Here is a 17006-nt window from a genome sequence, read left to right as displayed (position 1 = left end):
CCTCCCGCGTTGACATGACGTTAATGGAGGCGTAGTCTGAACAGCATCGCTCAGCTTCCTTAGTGAATGCAAACAAGCGGGGCGGCTCGTATAGTGTGTGTTGGTGGGTGATGATACGGGGCAGCGCGTCGTGGGCCGGCTCGGTTCGACTTGCTCTTTCGACACTGTTTGCCCTGCGGAGCTCTGCTTACTCGGCTGGAGGCAGGTAAGAACAACACGACCGACCCGAGCTGAACCCTTTCAACACGGGTAGCACAAACCTCTGCGTGTGTTTTTGACAAGGCGTTTAGCTGTGTTGTTTTAATCGATGCTTTGCTTGTAATTTATGACACCATTATATCTGTTAACGTTTCGGTACAGATCATCGACCCAGTTCTGAAATGTCTGGTTTGTTGATCTGTCTTAAAGACAGCGTCCCGTACGCGTAGTTCTCGTTTAACCGGTGGCGTACCTGTACCATTCTGTTCTTTCTCGCCCTTTGTTCGAATCAGCCCTGCTCTCTGGTGTGCCATCTCCCCCGGATCTCTCCGTAAGAGCCTCGTAACTACCGTCCCAAGTGACTGCGCCTGGGCGCCTACTCAGGTTTCCATGTCGTCCACCCTACACATCAAATCCAGATGCCCAGTGTATCCTGGCTCACAGACCTCCAGGTTCCCAGTGCCAGATGACAGAGTGAAGTGGAAGACCGAGTGGCCCGAGTACCGGCCGACCGTCTACACCGCCGCGGCCGTGCTAGCTCAACCGGAGTGGGCTGACCCTGACGTAGGGTGAGCACCAGGGGAACGGCTGTTATTTCACGGGGCGGCTGATGATCAGCCATAGTTTAGCCTGCTTCTCTCGCCATAGATCATTCTGTCCGCAGTTCAACATCCTGGATGGATCGGTAGAGCGCAGGAGCCACGAGGGAGAGTACAGGGTGCTGGACGGAAAGCCGCTGTAGGTGCCGTACTCCCTGCACTCATACATCCGCATAGCGCCACCATATGGCCGCCCAGTCTCAGCTCCTCTTAATTTTCCTCTGCAGAAACCCGCATGGCCGCACTGGATTGACTGGGAGAGGCTTGCTGGGACGCTGGGGTCCAAACCATGCAGCTGACCCGATAGTTACCAGGTGGAGGCGCCGTTCCCCCTAACCCTACTCTCCTTGATGGGAAAACAGTGCGCTGACCGCGATGCTCTGTGTCTGACAGGTGGAAGAAGGATGGGGGTGGCCAGCCCGTGGTGAATCCCCGCTCTGGGCTCCCGCTTCTTCAGTTTGTTTCCATCATGAGGAAGGATTGCGGGGAATGGGCTATTCCTGGGGTCAGTCTGCCTGTCCTCTGTCACTGTGCATGTGGGGATGACAGCCGCTACGAGCGTCCGCCCGCATATGACGGATAGCCTCAGGGGACTGGGCGGTGCTCTGGTCCCTGTGGTCGATGCTGACCCCGGCTGTGTGATTTGTGTGAGTGAGACTGAGCCTTGATCATAGCGCCGTGCTGATGTTTGGCTCTCTTCCAGGGGATGGTTGACCCGGGGGAGCGCGTCTCCCTCACTCTGCAGCGTGAGTTTTCAGAGGAAGCGTTGAACTCTCTGGCTGCCAGCCCCCAGCAGAGGGCGCTGCTGCGCCAGCGCATCGACAAGCTCTTCAGTTCCCCGGGCCTGCAGGTGGCGGCAGCGAGCCTCGTGTGCGCCTTCCATTGATGTTCACACACATCTGCACTTGTTACATTTCTGTTCCATCCATCACAGGTCTACAAAGGTTATGTTGATGACCCCCGAAACACAGACAATGCTTGGATGGAAACGGTGGCTGTGAACTTTCATGATGAAACAGGTCATTAGATTATATGTATATATTTTTTATAATAATGGCTGACTTTGGATTACTGTCGTAAAAAGTACAGATTTCTAAAAAAGTCCAAGAAATTTGCTGTTGTGTTTATAAAGCTACTTATTAATGCTGTATTAATGAATGACTGTCATTGTCACCTCCCAGGGGACAGTGTGAGCGAGCTACCATTACAAGCTGGGGATGACGCAGGTCAGGTGACCTGGATGGACTTTGACTCCACCCTTTCTTACTATGCCAGTCACTCCCATTTCCTGGAGATGGTTGCCAAGGAAAGACAAGCACACTGGTAACTGCCCAGACACTGTGAAAGTGACAAAGGTCAGAACCGGGGAAATGTGGCAGGTTGTGTGTGTGTCCACCTGTAAGCAGCATAACTGTAACCCTGTGTGATGGCCATGCTCGAGCTGCCCCCTACTGGCCGCTTTTTGGAATCAGGACATTTTGCTAATTGGTTAGATGTGATGAATGTCACGGCCATTTAAGCCTCACACATTCCATCATTCAAACCAGATGCAAAATTGATATTGAGATCAACATAACTGGGTATATGTGGATACATAGACAGGCGCCTGTCAAACATTTGTGTGCATGTGCATGTAGACAGTGTACGTCTTTGTTTCCATGGTTTGTAATCTGTACTGGTTAATGTGAACATTCGTCCTGCTCAAGATGGTTACCAGTCACCGGCTAAAATAATGAATAAAGGATGAATACAGACATTTTCCTGACTGTTTGTCTGGTTCACCATCTTCAGTCGTAGTAGCTTTTAACCTCCATCACTGTTAGTTGAGATGTTCCGCTATTTCATGATGGGGGAGGGGGCAATATTGTTCATAAATGGCAAGGGCAGGATAATGGATCGTCTTTAAATGGAATAGTCCTTTCCAATAAATTTAAATGTTGCCTAAGGAAGAGCCAACCTTGGGCAGTTCTGTTCACCTCCAAAATGCAGAGTTCAGCTGTTGGGAGACTGATGTAGAGAGTAATAAACACCAGCAAAGGCAGATTAGTGGGAACAGACAGCCGTTTTATTCCACAACAGAGACCTTTCTCTATATTGTGTGATCAGAGTTTTGTTTGAACATAAAAGACTCGGACGGAATCACCCATCCTCAAAAAAAATGCTTCAAAGTGCTAAGAGAACATTAATTTAATTAGTCAGAGAATCGAGAATCAGCAGCATGTTAGTGGGTAACAGGGAGCAGCCTGCTAGTCAATTGGCTGCACAGAACGTAAACAGTAAATGGCAGGACAGCGTGGTAAATTCACTCCACGGGTCACAGCGAGCAGAAGTAGTTGTGGACGGGGAAGGAGAGGGCAGCTGAGAGCGCGATGCCGAAGCTGTCCCCCACGCTGGCGGCGGCCATGGCAAACTCCCGCTCCCGGTCTCCAGTCTGGGGGGAGGGCGGTGCCATTAGAGTGAGGGTGAACACTGACGCCATGATCGATGTCATGCTGCCGGGCATCAGTGAGGGGCGGAGCTCAGAGTACCAGCCAATGGCATGTTCCTAACTCATTAGCATATGTGGGCCAGCGATCCAGCTTTCATTTTCCATAGAGAATATAAATGATGTTAGGTCATTCCACAAGTTTCACCTGCGGCTGCTCATGTGGTGCCACCGAGCCTCTGGCACCCTGGGTAACTTAAGTTTTGGGCCCAGCTCACTCATGTAACCAGCGCTGTGGGGAATTACAGCCTGCCGGTAAATGAACTCACGGGGAAAAACTGAGGAGCAGAGGTAAGGAGCACACGCTGATTACAGCACGTTGCTGCACGCACCACATGATGAACCACCTCAGGCATGAGAATCTGAGTGCAGCCGGGCAGTTGGTGATACCTCAGCACTACACTAGTCCGAATGGACCAGTGTGAGTTCTTTTTCTGAGGGCTGGAGTCCCAATCCTACCATCAACCTCGAAAGGACTTCCTTGCAGGGCTGGATGTAGAGAAACGTCATACCCAGGACAAAACAATTGCAGATTAAGGGCCCAATGGAGTAAAATCACTCCTGACATTCGAGGGATTCGAACCAGCAACCTTCCGATTGCTAGAACAGAGCCCTACTCTCAGAGCCACCATTCTGCCCACTGGGAAAGATGGCCGGCATTTTAATGCAAAACCACTCACCAGCTACATGCCTGGTTTTATAAATGTTCACTGAAGTGCCTCAAGTCAGCAATATATATATACACATACAAACACACACACCTAAGAGTCGGTGGGAAAAAGACAGTCCCCACAAGCATTTCAAACTACAGACGCAACCTTAAGTAGCTGATAAAGTAACTGATGGGGGAGGGGAAAAAGAGACTGACCTCCTTGCTGATGAAATGAAAGGTGTTGACATACGCGGCGCCCCCCAGAAGTCCTTCGTAAGCGACTATCACGAAGACGAGGATGGCATTGGACAGGATGTGGTAATAAACCGCGAAGAAGAGCAGCAAGGCGTTGATGCACTGCAAGGGAGCAGGCGGACGGGGAGATTAATGGCGTTGGGGGCACATGGGAAACGGAGTGGGAGGAGCCTACCGGTCTCACCTGCAGCACTGACATCAGCCACACCCCGCGGATCTTCACACAAAACAGGGAGGAGCGGGAGACGAACACACCGATCTGATAGACAGTCTGGTACCTGGGACAGAGATCGGCGATGTGACTAATGGACCTTTTCAGAGCATCCAGCAAACGGAGTGGGAAGGCCTACCGGTACTGACCAGCGGTACTGCTCAGCGTGGGACAGGGAAAAGCCTGGAAAGTACAGCAGTTCCAGCTGCAAGAGGAGACAGACATTTCACTGTATGTCCCCAGTCCCTCATGAGACACCATCCTGCCCGAACGGAATAACGCAGACAGCAGCTGAACGGCAAACTCACCAGGCCCTGGTTGATGAAATACTCGGCAAAATAGACGACACCCAGTGGAATGATAAACCGCAGCAGACCCTGCGGGAGACAGAGGCAGGGCTCAGTGCACCAAACCGGCAAAGCGAGACGGCACAGACATCCTCGCGGGGACTTACTCTCAAGATGGCAAGTCTGTCTTTGTAGGTCAGCGGGCCCCGGCTGTCCTCTGCTATGGGGGGAGGGGGGGTAAAGCACAGGTCACAGGATGATTCAGAGCTTTTCAAACTCCCCCCACCTCCTGAGAGCCCCACTTACCTGGTGCTTCCCCATCCCTGATCTCTTCGTTCTCCTCGCCACTCACCAGGGGGCGTCTCTCCTGGTCTGTGTTCGGCGTACGACCCTCTTCTACCACACAATGCCATTGTGGGAACGAGGCCGGAAACACCAGCAGTAAATAATAGCTGAGACAAAGATATAGGAAGGGCAGAAATCAGTACATTAGAGTGATCTTGGAAAGCTGCTCTATGCTCCCACATTCTATGTGGGTGACAAGCCTAAGATCAGCAGCTCACCTGGCAGCCATGATAATGGGGACCACCAGCATAACCAGCAGGGTTTCCCGCGGCGAGAGGCCAGCTTGAGTAAAAGCTGCGTACAGAAGTGCCCCAGCCACCCCTGCTCCGCCGGTACCGGATCCCCAGCCCCCCAGCACAAACCTGACAGGGAAGGTATGGACGGACGCGTTAGGGAGAAGCAGAGAGAATGACAATCAAGAAACTCCACACATAGGACAGAGGGGGGAATTCGAACCCCCAGTCCTACAGGTACTGAGCAACAGTGCTACCCATTGAGCTACCCTGTCTACCATCAATCAATAGACCTATTTACTAATTAAGCTTCAGAAAAACTAGAACCACTCATAATTCTTCCAATAGGCCTCATTTTGAATTAGATAGATTAAATGACGTGCAGTAACCTACCTGGGGAAGAAGACTGTGAGGGAGAGGAAAGACAGCTCTCCCAGCCCCGAGCTAATGCTAGCAAACACCACCCCTGAAGGGGACAAAGCAGGCTTACATGAGCACATGACTCTCACTACAGGTATAACTTTTAGGGCAGCGCGATAATTAGTGCACATGCGCAATAATCACATCGCATTTCACAGAAGCTTTGTGTCTATTAGCACAACTCAAGACAAGACCACCAAGTTATTTTACACACTCTATTGGTAGACAAGTTCTATTTGGCTATAATGTAGTTCGGGTAAATTCATTTCGCTCCGTTTCATAAACGTCGCAGTATTACTCGAGGATATTTCATTGCTATGTGATATCGTGGAGCGTTAATTTTACAGTTAGAGAGAGCAACAGTACCCAGAATGCTCATGGCCACACTGGAAGAGAAAGACACCAACAGGAAGCTGGCGGTTGCCGTGGCAATACACATCAACACACGGAACCTGTCGAATTAGAGATTTCAAGAAAAATATGAAGATTATGGTCAAGGCGTGACTGACTGAACAATTAGGGAAGCTAAATGGTAATAAGGAAAGCGGTTTACCCATAAGGGAGCTGGTGGATAAAGAAGGGTGCGACTGCTTTGATGAGGAGAGTGGGAAGAATGTCAGCCAGAAGTACCGCCTGAAATGAATAAATCAGACATGAAAATGGATCCCACAGTGTAGCTCCCTGGAACTTCAACGCAATGTCTTTCCAGAGTGCAGGAGTTTTACCGCAGTGGAAACAGGGTTACAGTCGTAGCTGCTGCTGCTGCTATTTCCGCGATCCAGATGATAGGAATGCGCAGCTGTCTGAAAGTCAGGCCATGAAGAAGTGGGGATTAAATCCTTTCCACCAGAATAGAGATACGTGTTTTTAACATGTACGTATGTGTCATGTATTTTAAGCAAAGCATTACATAAGAAAAACAGATCCTGAAACAGGGTTACCAACTTTGGTCAGCTGGCTGGCGTAAGATTTTCTGTTCAAGACAAGTCTGCACACACATTTACATGTATGTAACAGTCTCGTTATATTGTAAATACTCTACAGAGTTTGCAAACTACCTCAACGATTTCGATATAGCTAATTTTAGGTTTATAATGTTATAATATAGATTCTTGCGTGAGTGTCTGGAAGCGTGAGTGTCACGACAGATGCGTGAGAGTTGGCAACCCTGCTGAAATATCAGTAAGACAACGAACCCATGAGACACAGGTTGTCCTTCCCACAGCACTTCACTGTGGCTATCTCACGTAGGTACAAATATGGTCAAATGATACAGAAGACAAACCGAAATTTCCATAAAATAGCGATTTCTCTGTGCACGTGTGAAGTTCACGGAGATGCGTACAGGCTCGGTGCCGTTGGTCTCCTGCTGCTTCAGGATGTCGTGCGCCGCGCTCAGCATCACCACGTAGGCGAAGTTGTTGCACAGCCCGAGCCACCTGCACAGAAACGATGCATGTTCGTCACGAAGTAATTAAGTTAATCCCGATATGTGAACAAGCACACTTCGCTTCCATATACATATTAATACAAAAACCTCACCAAAACCCAGCTATATTTCTCCAGGATATCCAGCGACCTTTCAACGACACATAAAATTGTGAAACGTTAAAAACATAAACCTTGCCATCCATCCATGTGAGAATCGCATGACAGCAAATTAGGCACTGACATTACCCAGATGACACCCAGAGACATGTTAAACCTCACCTTCACCGTCAAAGAGCCTTTCTAATCTGTCCATGATTGAAAAGGCTTTCCTTTTCTCGCAGTGCCCTGCAGCGACAAATTAAAATCTCCGATCACCAAAACTGAATACGATATTGAGTGGAAGTCTCACGCATCGTGTTAGTACATCCCATTTCTTATCCTATTCTCCTTTAGTGTTTTTTATAAGTGAAAATTAAATAAAGTCATCCGGCTAGTAAACAGTCTCTGACTTGGGTTGGCGTATCTTCGAAATGCGTCCGACGAAAGTGCTGCACTCACAATGTTGGTTCCGCTTAATTTTGTAGCCAAAAGGTACGCGATAAAAACAGGAAATAAAACTAACAATTGTATCATTACGTCAAATAATGTCATATGCTTAACAATAATCATTCCATATATTACACACAAAGAATGTGGAACGGGGTACAATTGCCAAAGCAAACATAAGCAAGAGTACACCCTATCAATGGGTAATCCAGCAAATTCCGAGAGGTTTGAGTTCACATTTGCAGAGACAATATGCCACAAAAATAAGTATTATAAAAGGACAAAACACAGTGGATGGGGGAGAAGAATAATTTATTTTCCAGTGTACAGTATACAATGTCTTATGGTAAAATACATTCCCACAATGGATTTCTGGGCAATAGAAGAAGGCACATGCTTTAGGGAATTACATACACTGCAAGTGAAACGTCACAACTGGCAGAAAGCACGTCCACACCCTGGACGCATTTACAGACAGGACGCATGGAAGTGGCTATCTCAAAAAATACATAATGTGAAACATTTGACCCTTTCCCGCTAAACAGGAAGAAGAGGCTATAGTGACTCCACACTTGGATGAAACAGGAAGTGGGAATGGGGTGGCAGGCTTTGGAAAAGGAGTCACTTAATTGAGTCAAGGAGGAGTGTGGCGGCTGGACTCGGACGTGGAATGTTCCGGGTTCAGTAGGCGTGGTTGGCCACAAACAAGGACTCTCCTGCTGCGGCACTTTTGTCCCCAGAGGTCTCATACTTCCCGAGGGCAGCCTGGTTGTTACTCTGTGAAACACAAAAAGGTGGGTGAGGACAATGAGAAGGACGCAGGTGAGCCAATCTGTCAGCTGACAGATGTCATGTGACCCTGGACACCCATGCCTGAGTGTGACATACCAGGGCCCTCTTAATGTACTCCTCCTGGCAAGCCTTGCCGTTCTCCTTCTTGCCCCCCCAGGCCTTGAGGGCAGAGGCCTGCAGAGCACGGCCGTACGAGAAGGTGAGAGCCCAGGGCTTGCGCAGGGGACACTGGTTGATGGCATTCAGGTTAATGGAAGCCTCCTCCTCACTCTGACCTCCAGACAGGAAGGTGATACCTGGAACAGGAAAGAGGCATGAAACCAGTTCAGTCTGCTGCAGTTCTGATCCTTCTGTCTTTTACACATTGTGTGTGTGTGTGTGTCAATGTATGAAGGCACAGCCTGTGTGTGACTCTCACCAGGAACTGCAGGGGGTACTGTGCGCCGCAGGGCGGTGACGGTTGCCATGGCAATCTCCTGAGAGGTGAACTTGTGAGAGCAGGAGTGTCCGGCCGTCACCATGTTGGGCTTCAGCAGGGTGCCCTCCAAGTAGACGTGGTGGTCAGACAGGGCCTTGTAGACCGCAGCCAGGACCTTCTCCGTCACGTACTGGCAACGCTTCAGGTCATGGTCGCCGTCAGGCAAGATCTCGGGCTCCACGATCGGCACGATGCCATGCTGAGGAGGGAATCGAAGCAACGGTCACAAGATCTGGGCACATCAGACTCAGACACAGAACGGTGCATATGTTAACGGATGGCTCTACTAGTTTATGATGTTTGGACTGTCTTTCCACTGCCCTTGGCATGGAAGACCAGTAGGGGGCAATGTCTGCTGTCTATGTCCTTCTCAAGTGAGTCTCTGGGCTGAAATAGCAGCTGGGCCACCAGTCAAGGCTTTATGCTTTCTGCTGTTTTTTTAATTTCTTACTCAATTCTACATTAATTTCAGTCGGGTTCTGCCTGGTTGCCACCCATGTATGACTCACCATCTGGCAGATGCTGGCGTATCTGGCCAAGACGTTGGCATTCTCCATGATGGCCAGGCTGGACGGTGTGGTGGGGGTGATCTTCAGCACGCAGCGCCACTTGGCGAAGTCGGCGCCATCCTTCTTGTACTGAGCGCAACGCTCATAGAGCCCGTCCAGGCCTAGGAGAAGCCGAGATGTTACCATCACCACATTTCGTATGACGGCTGCATGGCTTCGCATGCATGACTAAGCAGAGATGGAACAGTTACGTAAGCAGAGAGGAAGTGTGGACATGCAGACGGTCCGTCTCACCCTGGGTGGTGGTCTCGCCGTTGGTGCCTGCCAGGGGGACCACGCCCTTGTCCACTTTGATCCCCACCACCATGCCCTTCTCTTTGATGAGCTGGGGGAACAGCTTGCCACTGTCATCTTTCTGGTACAGCGTCTCGTGGAAGAAGATGACCCCACCGATGCAGGGGTTGACGCGTTCGTCGGCGGTGAACAGCAGCTGGCGGTATAGCCTCCGGTTCTCCTCCGTGTTCTCGGCGTTGATGCTCTGGAAGCGCTTGGCAACGCTGCCTGTAGGGGGCACATCATCAATGGTATCTCTACTTGAAATGTGACAAGGATACTGGGGGGGTGGAGTGCTTAAACACGTCTGACTGCTGAATTGAGCACGGCCAGAGGGGGGCGGTGCTGCTGGAAGCTGCTCCATCAAAATATCCATTTGACTGGAAATCAAACTCTAAATCACTTAGAGGAAAATGCAAAGACTAAGCAGTGAAATAAAGAACCTAATCTGCTGCCACATCCTGAGTCAGTGTCTTTCCTTGTGGGAAAATAAGGTTTCAAATCAGGAAAGACTGCCTGCCATCCAAGTTACTCTTAAAAAGATTTCACGTTAATTTTTTTATTTGCATTCGTTCTGTTATGGCATCATTAATGGACGGATCCAGGACCAGTGTTAATCGCCTGCTTACCCGTGGATTCATCAGCGGCGAGAATGCCCTTCCCAGGGGCCACGATCCTCTGGGCAATGTCACTGAGCTCCTTCTTCTGCTCAGTGCTCAGGAAGGGGTAGGCGTGCGGCATGGTGACCCTGAGGGTGGGAATGATGCCCCGTTAGCGCCTGGTCGACCGCACAGCGGGCAAGATTATTGTATGACTTCGTGAATGACACGAACTTTTACATACCGAAACAGGTGATTAATGTGGGACAGTCCCGATTTCTTTCGGCTTAAACGTATTAAATCTTTTAAAGAGGCGGTATAGGTATTATTTTCTTCCTAAGTGTACAATACTGAATTACATTTCGCTGCAAATATTCATATTGTATGTTAAAGTTATATTAAAATGTGAATTTTCTTAATTATTTTTTTTTGTGTTGATAACGAACATTATCTAATTCCATGGATGTGGAAAACATATATTTGGTCTTACGTGTATTAATGTTTTTGCTATATGTCTTTACTATATATATATATATATTTATACATATGGATGTTTTTTTAAAATAAATACGCCTCTGCCCTTGGCATTGCATCAGTATGACCTTGTTATCCTGTTCCGGTAGTTGAAGCTTGAAACCGTTAGTTAAAAGACGTGGAAAAACAGTAACACTTCTCAGCGAACTGAGATGCTTTTACCTAAGATGCCGCCCTTTAGAAAGAAAAACAGTTATGCGTACGAAAAGATGCCGAGACTCACCAATAAACTCGCTGCTCAAAGAGGAAACGTCGATGTAGCGTCCCGAAGAGAACAGAGGAAGTGAAATGTAATCGCTTTAAGACCGATATGGAAGAAACTCACATGGTCCCAAAGAGAGACGGACGGGAAGTAGGGAGGGCGCTTGTCACCATCTTTAAGATTTTATTGGTCAGTTAAAATGCGATTTAGGTGGATTGTTCAATCGCAGAGCAAACGCACGATGATGGACGTGAGGTCTACGATTGACAAGGCAAACGCAGAGGGGTGGGTTAGATTGCGCAAGGGGCGGGGCGAGCAGGGGGGGCGTACATTACATACGGAATGAGGAGTACGTGATTCTCCGCACACTTTCGGTACGTGCATGGTATGGTTAAGCGGATGACGGTATAGTTTTTTTTTTTTTACATTTTCCATTTGCAAAACGTGACAGGGACGTGTTATAATGGTATTTTACAGCAAAAACTATCTGTTACACTTCAGTGTGACCAATTACACCAAAACAAATTCGGATTGTACATGGCGAATATATCAGATTCTGATAATGATTATAATGACAATTTTAAAAAAGAGCCAATATGGGCTATCGCTGCCAACACTAATATGTGATCCACAAACTGGTTGTGATGGGTGTGTGTAAAAATGGGAATAAAACTTGTGACAACACTTGACGGAGCACAGAAACTTACTCAGAGATAAAAGATGCGTCACGATTCATTAATGTCGAACAAACATGAGATCAGATATTTACTTGTGTTATTCGTCACTTGTTCCTTCAGTAGTTACTTCCGTAGTTCACGAAGGTTTACAGAATGAACAGATATAATTATAATTATATTAAATGAGATAAAACGTCACGATTATTTAATGATGGATTAACGTGACAGCAGTATGTAACTAAAACTTAGTTTGTGCTTAATTAATACACAAGTAATAATATAATACTACATTATTTGTGCCCTGCCAAGCAAAGTGTTACCAAACTTGCAATAGAGATTATTGGAAATTATGCAAAATGTGGAAATTGGAAGGAAAAATCGGACAATTTCTCACAAGCGGGGACGCACGTCACCCTCCTTTATTAACCCGCAACAACAGAATATAAAATAAACGGAATTATTTTTCCAGAACAATCCCATCACGTGAAGATGAGCACTATAATTACAATAAGTCAATCGCAACCTTGTTTAAGCTATAGATAGCTAATTATAGATTAGACAATAAGTATTCATGAACAACATAACCACAAAAAGACTTGGTAGTATGGTGAATTATGCTCAATAAACCGAACCTTAAACTGTCATGTAAAGTCGCTACTTTGTCGCAGGCTAAAAACTAATAGTGCAACACTCTCAACTACACCTCCATTTCCATTTGGTATAAACGTAGTTTTCATTTGTTCTCTCTCTCTCTCTCTCTCACACACACACACACACACACACACAGCTATATATATATATAGGCTGAATAGTTGCATGCTGTGGGCTGTTGAGCAGGGCCCTTAACCCCCAGCTATATGGGTGCTGTACTGTGGCTTACCCTATACTGTGACCCCCAAGCTATGGAGAGTAAGACGGGGTAGGCAAAGAAAAGAACTTCAATGTACTTGTACTCATGCTTCTGCAAATGGCAAATAAAGGATGATGGTGATCTCCATATAGTATTGATTCCTAAAGTTCCTGGTCCTCAGTCCCATTTTTAACACAGGTGTAAATATAGATTCTTGAAAATGCGGCAGCTCATGATGTGACCTCTGTGGTGTCCGAGAAATGTGGAAGTACTATCCTTTAGGCTATTTTTGTCAGTAGGGAGAGTATGTAGATCAATCGTTATTAATTTTTCTTTACTACTCATGGATAATGGCAGTATCATCTGGCTTTTTTGCTTCATTTCACATATCGTCTCATGTTTGGTCATGTCTGTGGATATTTCTTCTGCATTACACCCACGTGCTTCTTAGCTCTTTGCCCTTTTCTTTTAAAGATCATGGGTCAGGCTTAACTGCATCATTAATAAACACAACTGTTACAGCACATAGACACTACATAATAATCAAAAAGGACCTGATTTATCACGACTGTGTCTGTGTGACTCAGAAACATTTGAATGTATGTTGAAAGTAATTATTAAGAGTATTAAAGCATATATCAATGTTATTCCTTTCTGAGAAGCGAGAGCCTGAAAAATGTCTTCTTTGAGACTTACCTTTGCTGAGGAGTGAAGAGAGAGGAGAGCAGGCAAGCTTTTGGGAAAGAAGTGAGAGGAAAGCAGAGCAGGAGGAGATCCAGAAGAGACACCCGCAACAGGCAGCTGAGCGTGGCCAGTATTTATCCTCCCACTCTGACCCTTCACATTTGAACGGCTTGGCTAATCTTAGCGCCAGCCAGCAACCGGAGAAGGACTGTGACATTCACAAAGAAATTCTCAGGGAGAACAGTAAGGGCGGTCAGGCACTGTCAAAGGGCAAAGCCAAAAGGAAAACAGCACCAGAGGATGGTAGAGCAAAGAATTAATGTGGAAAAGAATGTAGGAAATGCATGGAAGGCACTTTGATCACCTGCTGAGACTCTCCTAATGCTTAGCAGGGCGGCCCAATTTCAGCAAGATGCATTTATACACCGAATGGATCCGAATCATTACCAGGCAGAATGCAAGAAGTAACAGATACACCTTATTACTCTGTACAAGGGACAATAACATTTTATTGATTCTTACAAAAAACACCATTAGTGCTAATCATTTATGCTTTTCTCTTCTTAATGGCTAGGTTGCACAATTATTTTTTCACCAAATACATTTTCGGCTCATAGAGCAGATCTCACTTTACCAGGGCCAGCCTGCAGTGTGACTGGAGCCTATCCCAGGATATACAGGGTACTAAAAAAAGGCAGCATCTTGGATGGGATGTCAGTCTCTCGCAGGAATCAAACTCACGACCCACAAGGTATGAAGCAACAGTGCTAACCAACATCCTGCTAACAGCCAGCACACGTGGAAAGGAAAACTTTTCTTTAAAAAAAAAAAAAACAGGCATTTACAATAAAACAAAAAAAGTACAGATTTGGGCACTTAACATTAATGACATAAATACATGAAAATGACAAGCTACAGATGACACAAAAAATGAAATAACATGATAAAAACTGATAAAAAATCTTGTCAGAAAGTTGAACAAACAAATGTTTAGCGGTGGGTGTAATAGTTCAAATCTACAGGACAATCAGACATGTTCCTGTTTTGAAGCTGCCTTGGCAGGTGCCTGTTCTGCTCATAAACAGACTGTTCTTAGCTACTCTATGAAGGCCTCGTCTTCTGAAAAACCCATAGAAAAACAGAGGATGTCTTAAGTTTCCCTATGAGTCATTCTATTTCAATTTAACATTTCCAAAAAAGAGTTTGATTCACCATTCTTGATTTTGATGAAGTCTGGCATGTGAATTTCACATACATTTTTATAAAAAAAAATCTCTCAGATATAGGGCCTTTTCTACACCCCCAGGTTGCAAAAAATAAATATATTTATTATAATAAAATACACATGCATGTGTACTGCTGTACAATACTGACCTCCAAAATTGTACAAGTTTCCGTTTTTAGGCATGTGGGGGAGGTGTAAAATTTTTTCACTCGATTTGGAAGAAAATAGTCCTTACTAGGTTTGAAACTAAAAAAATAAATTGAAAGGATGCAGGAGTTACGAGGCTCTGAACTTACAAAAAAAATTAAATCACTGAAACTACACACTAATGTAAATCATGTTTAAGCTTCTTTCATAAAAATAACTTAAGGTGTACCTGTAGCGTAGCGTAAAGTGTGTAGAGTATTTTGGGCAACTTTCCAGAGGATTTCTCTGTTGTCTTGCAAGATGAAGTCCAGGCATACCATTGGTGAAGTTTGCAGATGGAGATGGAAAAATGTGGTGTCACAGAAGGGTGGTACTGGAATTGACATAAGGATGCTTGTGGGAACACCAAGGTTGCAGAGTGAGGTCAGTAAAACCAACTCAACAGATCTGGCTGCCTGTGGGCCTCTGGAGGTGGACTGAGTCCTGTCCTACCGGAACTTGATCTCAAAGCAGAGACAGTTGATAGAGTCACAGTCAGGGGGCTGGCAGGTGCAGGCACAGTCCCACATGGAGCACTGAGGGAGACAGGGAGAGTGGTGAGCATGTCACACAGACCACCGGGGGGGGGGGGTTGTGGCACCTCACACAGACCACCGGGAGGGGGGTGAGGCACCTCATATAAGACCACACGGCACCTCACACAGACCACCGGTGTGGGGGGGTGGATGGCAGTTTACATAGACCACCAGGCCGGGCAGCAGCTCACACAGACCACCGGGGCAGAAGGCACCTTACACAGACCACCGGGGCAGAAGGCACCATACACAGACCACCGGGGTAGAAGGCACCTTACACAGACCACCGGGGCAGAAGGCACCTTACACAGACCACCGGGGCAGAAGGCACCTTACACAGACTCGGACTGGGCGATATAACGATATTATATCGCACATGTGCAATAAACCCAAGGCTTCAGATGACAGGCAAAGCATGTGGCCGGACACCAGCTTTTTGGTACTATACAAGTTTATTTATGCCCATAATTTGGTAAGCAGATTAGTGGTACAGCTAAAATATTACTGAGATGTGTTTTGTGACACCCAAAAGTTAGTAATCTGTATAAATTTGATGTCCGGCCAAATGTTCCACCTGTCATCGGAAGCCCTGGTATTCATTCCGCACGCGCAATTTAATATCGATGTATCGCCCATCCCTAACGCAGACCACTGGGGGGATGGCACCGTACAGAGACCAAATGGGCGAATAGCACCTCACACAGACCAGTGGGTCGGACTGCACCTCACACACACTGCAGTAATGTCGCCATGAAAATGAGCATGACTATAATTACTACCAAACAAAATATTATCACTGGGATCAATTAAGTTCATCTTTATCTTTAAATTCTGTATTATAAGCAGTATAATCTTTTGAACACCACTATTATGCGTACCCTTAATAACAAAACATCCTGTGGCAAAACACTGACGATATCACATCCTACTCATGCTTGCTACAGCCTAAAAAGGGCACAGGAATGGAAGGGATGAGGGATGACTCACTGAAGGGGAGGGGCAGGTTTGGTCGAGGCACATATGCAGCGGTGGCAGACGGCAATCACATGTCTCGGCGCACACTAGACAGTATTCACAGGGGCTGGTGCTGGTGCAGCAGGCGCTGCACTGTGACGAGCACTGAGCCTGTAACACAGAAAGCACACATGACAAACAGCGCTACCCATGGTTTTTGAGACACTAAAGCAGTTGTAGCATCTAGCATCAAAATTACGATGCTATAAGAGGCACACTTCTGTAACAGATGATATAAGCATACGGACATCCCATCTTGGGTGGACTTTATGCCCAGTGCTGCCTGGGATAGGCTGTAGCCCAACAAAACCCTGTACTGTATACGCGATTGGAAGATGGATGGATGGATAGTTAAGTTAAAAATGCAACATGAAACTAGAAATAGAGTAATTACTGTCACTCTAGCAAACAGTGTTTTAGAACTATAAATTATTTACAATTCATCACATCCATTTTCTATACCTGCTTGTCCTATGCAGGGTTGTGGAGGTCTAGAGCCTATCCTGGAAGCCATGGGTGCAAGGCATGGAATAACCCAGATTGGGGGGCCAACCCGTGGCAGGGGATGCACACCATTCACGCACAAAAATATGTTTAATGTAACTGTCTTAAGTATAAGCAAGTAATCTATCAAAACAATAATAATATGTCACATTATGATCAGATTTCAATTGAATTTGAATTTTGAGTTATAGGAAAAATACAAACACAATAGCCCACAGGTA

The 17006-nt window shown here is 46.5% G+C and overlaps 3 protein-coding genes across 5 annotated transcripts; 1 reads left to right on the top strand and 2 right to left on the bottom strand.

Annotated features, from left to right (window-relative positions):
* nudt9 (nudix (nucleoside diphosphate linked moiety X)-type motif 9) lies at positions 1–2553 on the top strand. The gene is made up of 8 exons (XM_023792294.2): positions 1–205; positions 492–767; positions 847–936; positions 1025–1111; positions 1191–1302; positions 1501–1647; positions 1732–1816; positions 1979–2553. The coding sequence occupies exons 1-8, from the start codon at positions 111–113 to the stop codon at positions 2122–2124; spliced, it is 1038 nt and encodes a 345-aa protein (XP_023648062.1). The 5' UTR covers positions 1–110; the 3' UTR covers positions 2125–2553.
* A 287-nt stretch (positions 2554–2840) lies between these two features.
* Positions 2841–7651, bottom strand: cln3 (CLN3 lysosomal/endosomal transmembrane protein, battenin). Of its 2 annotated transcripts, none has more exons than XM_023792292.1 (15): positions 7396–7651; positions 7228–7264; positions 7031–7124; positions 6411–6488; positions 6239–6318; positions 6052–6137; positions 5659–5731; positions 5251–5394; positions 4994–5139; positions 4855–4907; positions 4709–4777; positions 4550–4605; positions 4374–4467; positions 4151–4291; positions 2841–3228 (listed from the first exon to the last, which is right to left on the bottom strand). In XM_023792292.1, exons 1-15 carry the CDS (start codon positions 7427–7429, stop codon positions 3112–3114), a joined length of 1302 nt encoding a protein of 433 aa, XP_023648060.1. In that variant the 5' UTR covers positions 7430–7651; the 3' UTR covers positions 2841–3111. The 2 variants fall into 2 exon arrangements, with proteins under 2 accessions (XP_023648060.1, XP_072561127.1); XM_072705026.1 differs by having other exon boundaries at positions 4855–4904.
* A 306-nt stretch (positions 7652–7957) lies between these two features.
* LOC111833758 (fructose-bisphosphate aldolase A) lies at positions 7958–13491 on the bottom strand. 2 transcript variants are annotated; one of them, XM_023792345.1, is made up of 7 exons: positions 13333–13491; positions 10404–10522; positions 9736–10002; positions 9442–9602; positions 8873–9131; positions 8551–8750; positions 7958–8439 (listed from the first exon to the last, which is right to left on the bottom strand). In XM_023792345.1, the coding sequence occupies exons 2-7, from the start codon at positions 10513–10515 to the stop codon at positions 8344–8346; spliced, it is 1095 nt and encodes a 364-aa protein (XP_023648113.1). In that variant the 5' UTR covers positions 10516–10522; positions 13333–13491; the 3' UTR covers positions 7958–8343. The 2 variants fall into 2 exon arrangements, with proteins under 2 accessions (XP_023648113.1, XP_023648114.1); XM_023792346.1 differs by lacking the exon at positions 13333–13491 and adding an exon at positions 11131–11283.
* Between the last annotated feature and the right edge of the window lie 3515 nt (positions 13492–17006).

The sequence above is a fragment of the Paramormyrops kingsleyae genome, chromosome 22, assembly GCF_048594095.1.
Source record: "Paramormyrops kingsleyae isolate MSU_618 chromosome 22, PKINGS_0.4, whole genome shotgun sequence".
Classification (NCBI taxonomy): domain Eukaryota; kingdom Metazoa; phylum Chordata; class Actinopteri; order Osteoglossiformes; family Mormyridae; genus Paramormyrops; species Paramormyrops kingsleyae.
The sequence above is the reverse complement of the archived record's forward strand: the minus strand, read 5'-3'. Positions and strand labels throughout refer to the sequence as shown.

Coding starts and splice junctions, on each gene's coding strand:
- cln3 (XM_023792292.1), bottom strand. CDS start 7,429: ATGGACAGATTAGAAAGGCTCTTTGACGGTGAAG. Junction 7,125..7,227: donor AGAAATATAGCTGGGTTTTG/GTGAGGTTTTTG, acceptor GTTTCTGTGCAG/GTGGCTCGGGCTGTGCAACA. Junction 5,140..5,250: donor CCCATTATCATGGCTGCCAG/GTGAGCTGCTGA, acceptor TCTTTGTCTCAG/CTATTATTTACTGCTGGTGT.
- LOC111833758 (XM_023792345.1), bottom strand. CDS start 10,515: ATGCCGCACGCCTACCCCTTCCTGAGCACTGAGCAGAAGAAGGAGCTC. Junction 9,603..9,735: donor CGGCGAGACCACCACCCAGG/GTGAGACGGACC, acceptor GGCTTCTCCTAG/GCCTGGACGGGCTCTATGAG. Junction 8,440..8,550: donor AGTACATTAAGAGGGCCCTG/GTATGTCACACT, acceptor TGTGTTTCACAG/AGTAACAACCAGGCTGCCCT.
- nudt9 (XM_023792294.2), top strand. CDS start 111: ATGATACGGGGCAGCGCGTCGTGGGCCGGCTCGGTTCGACTTGCTCTT. Junction 1,112..1,190: donor GCTGACCCGATAGTTACCAG/GTGGAGGCGCCG, acceptor TGTGTCTGACAG/GTGGAAGAAGGATGGGGGTG. Junction 1,303..1,500: donor GGGAATGGGCTATTCCTGGG/GTCAGTCTGCCT, acceptor GCTCTCTTCCAG/GGGATGGTTGACCCGGGGGA.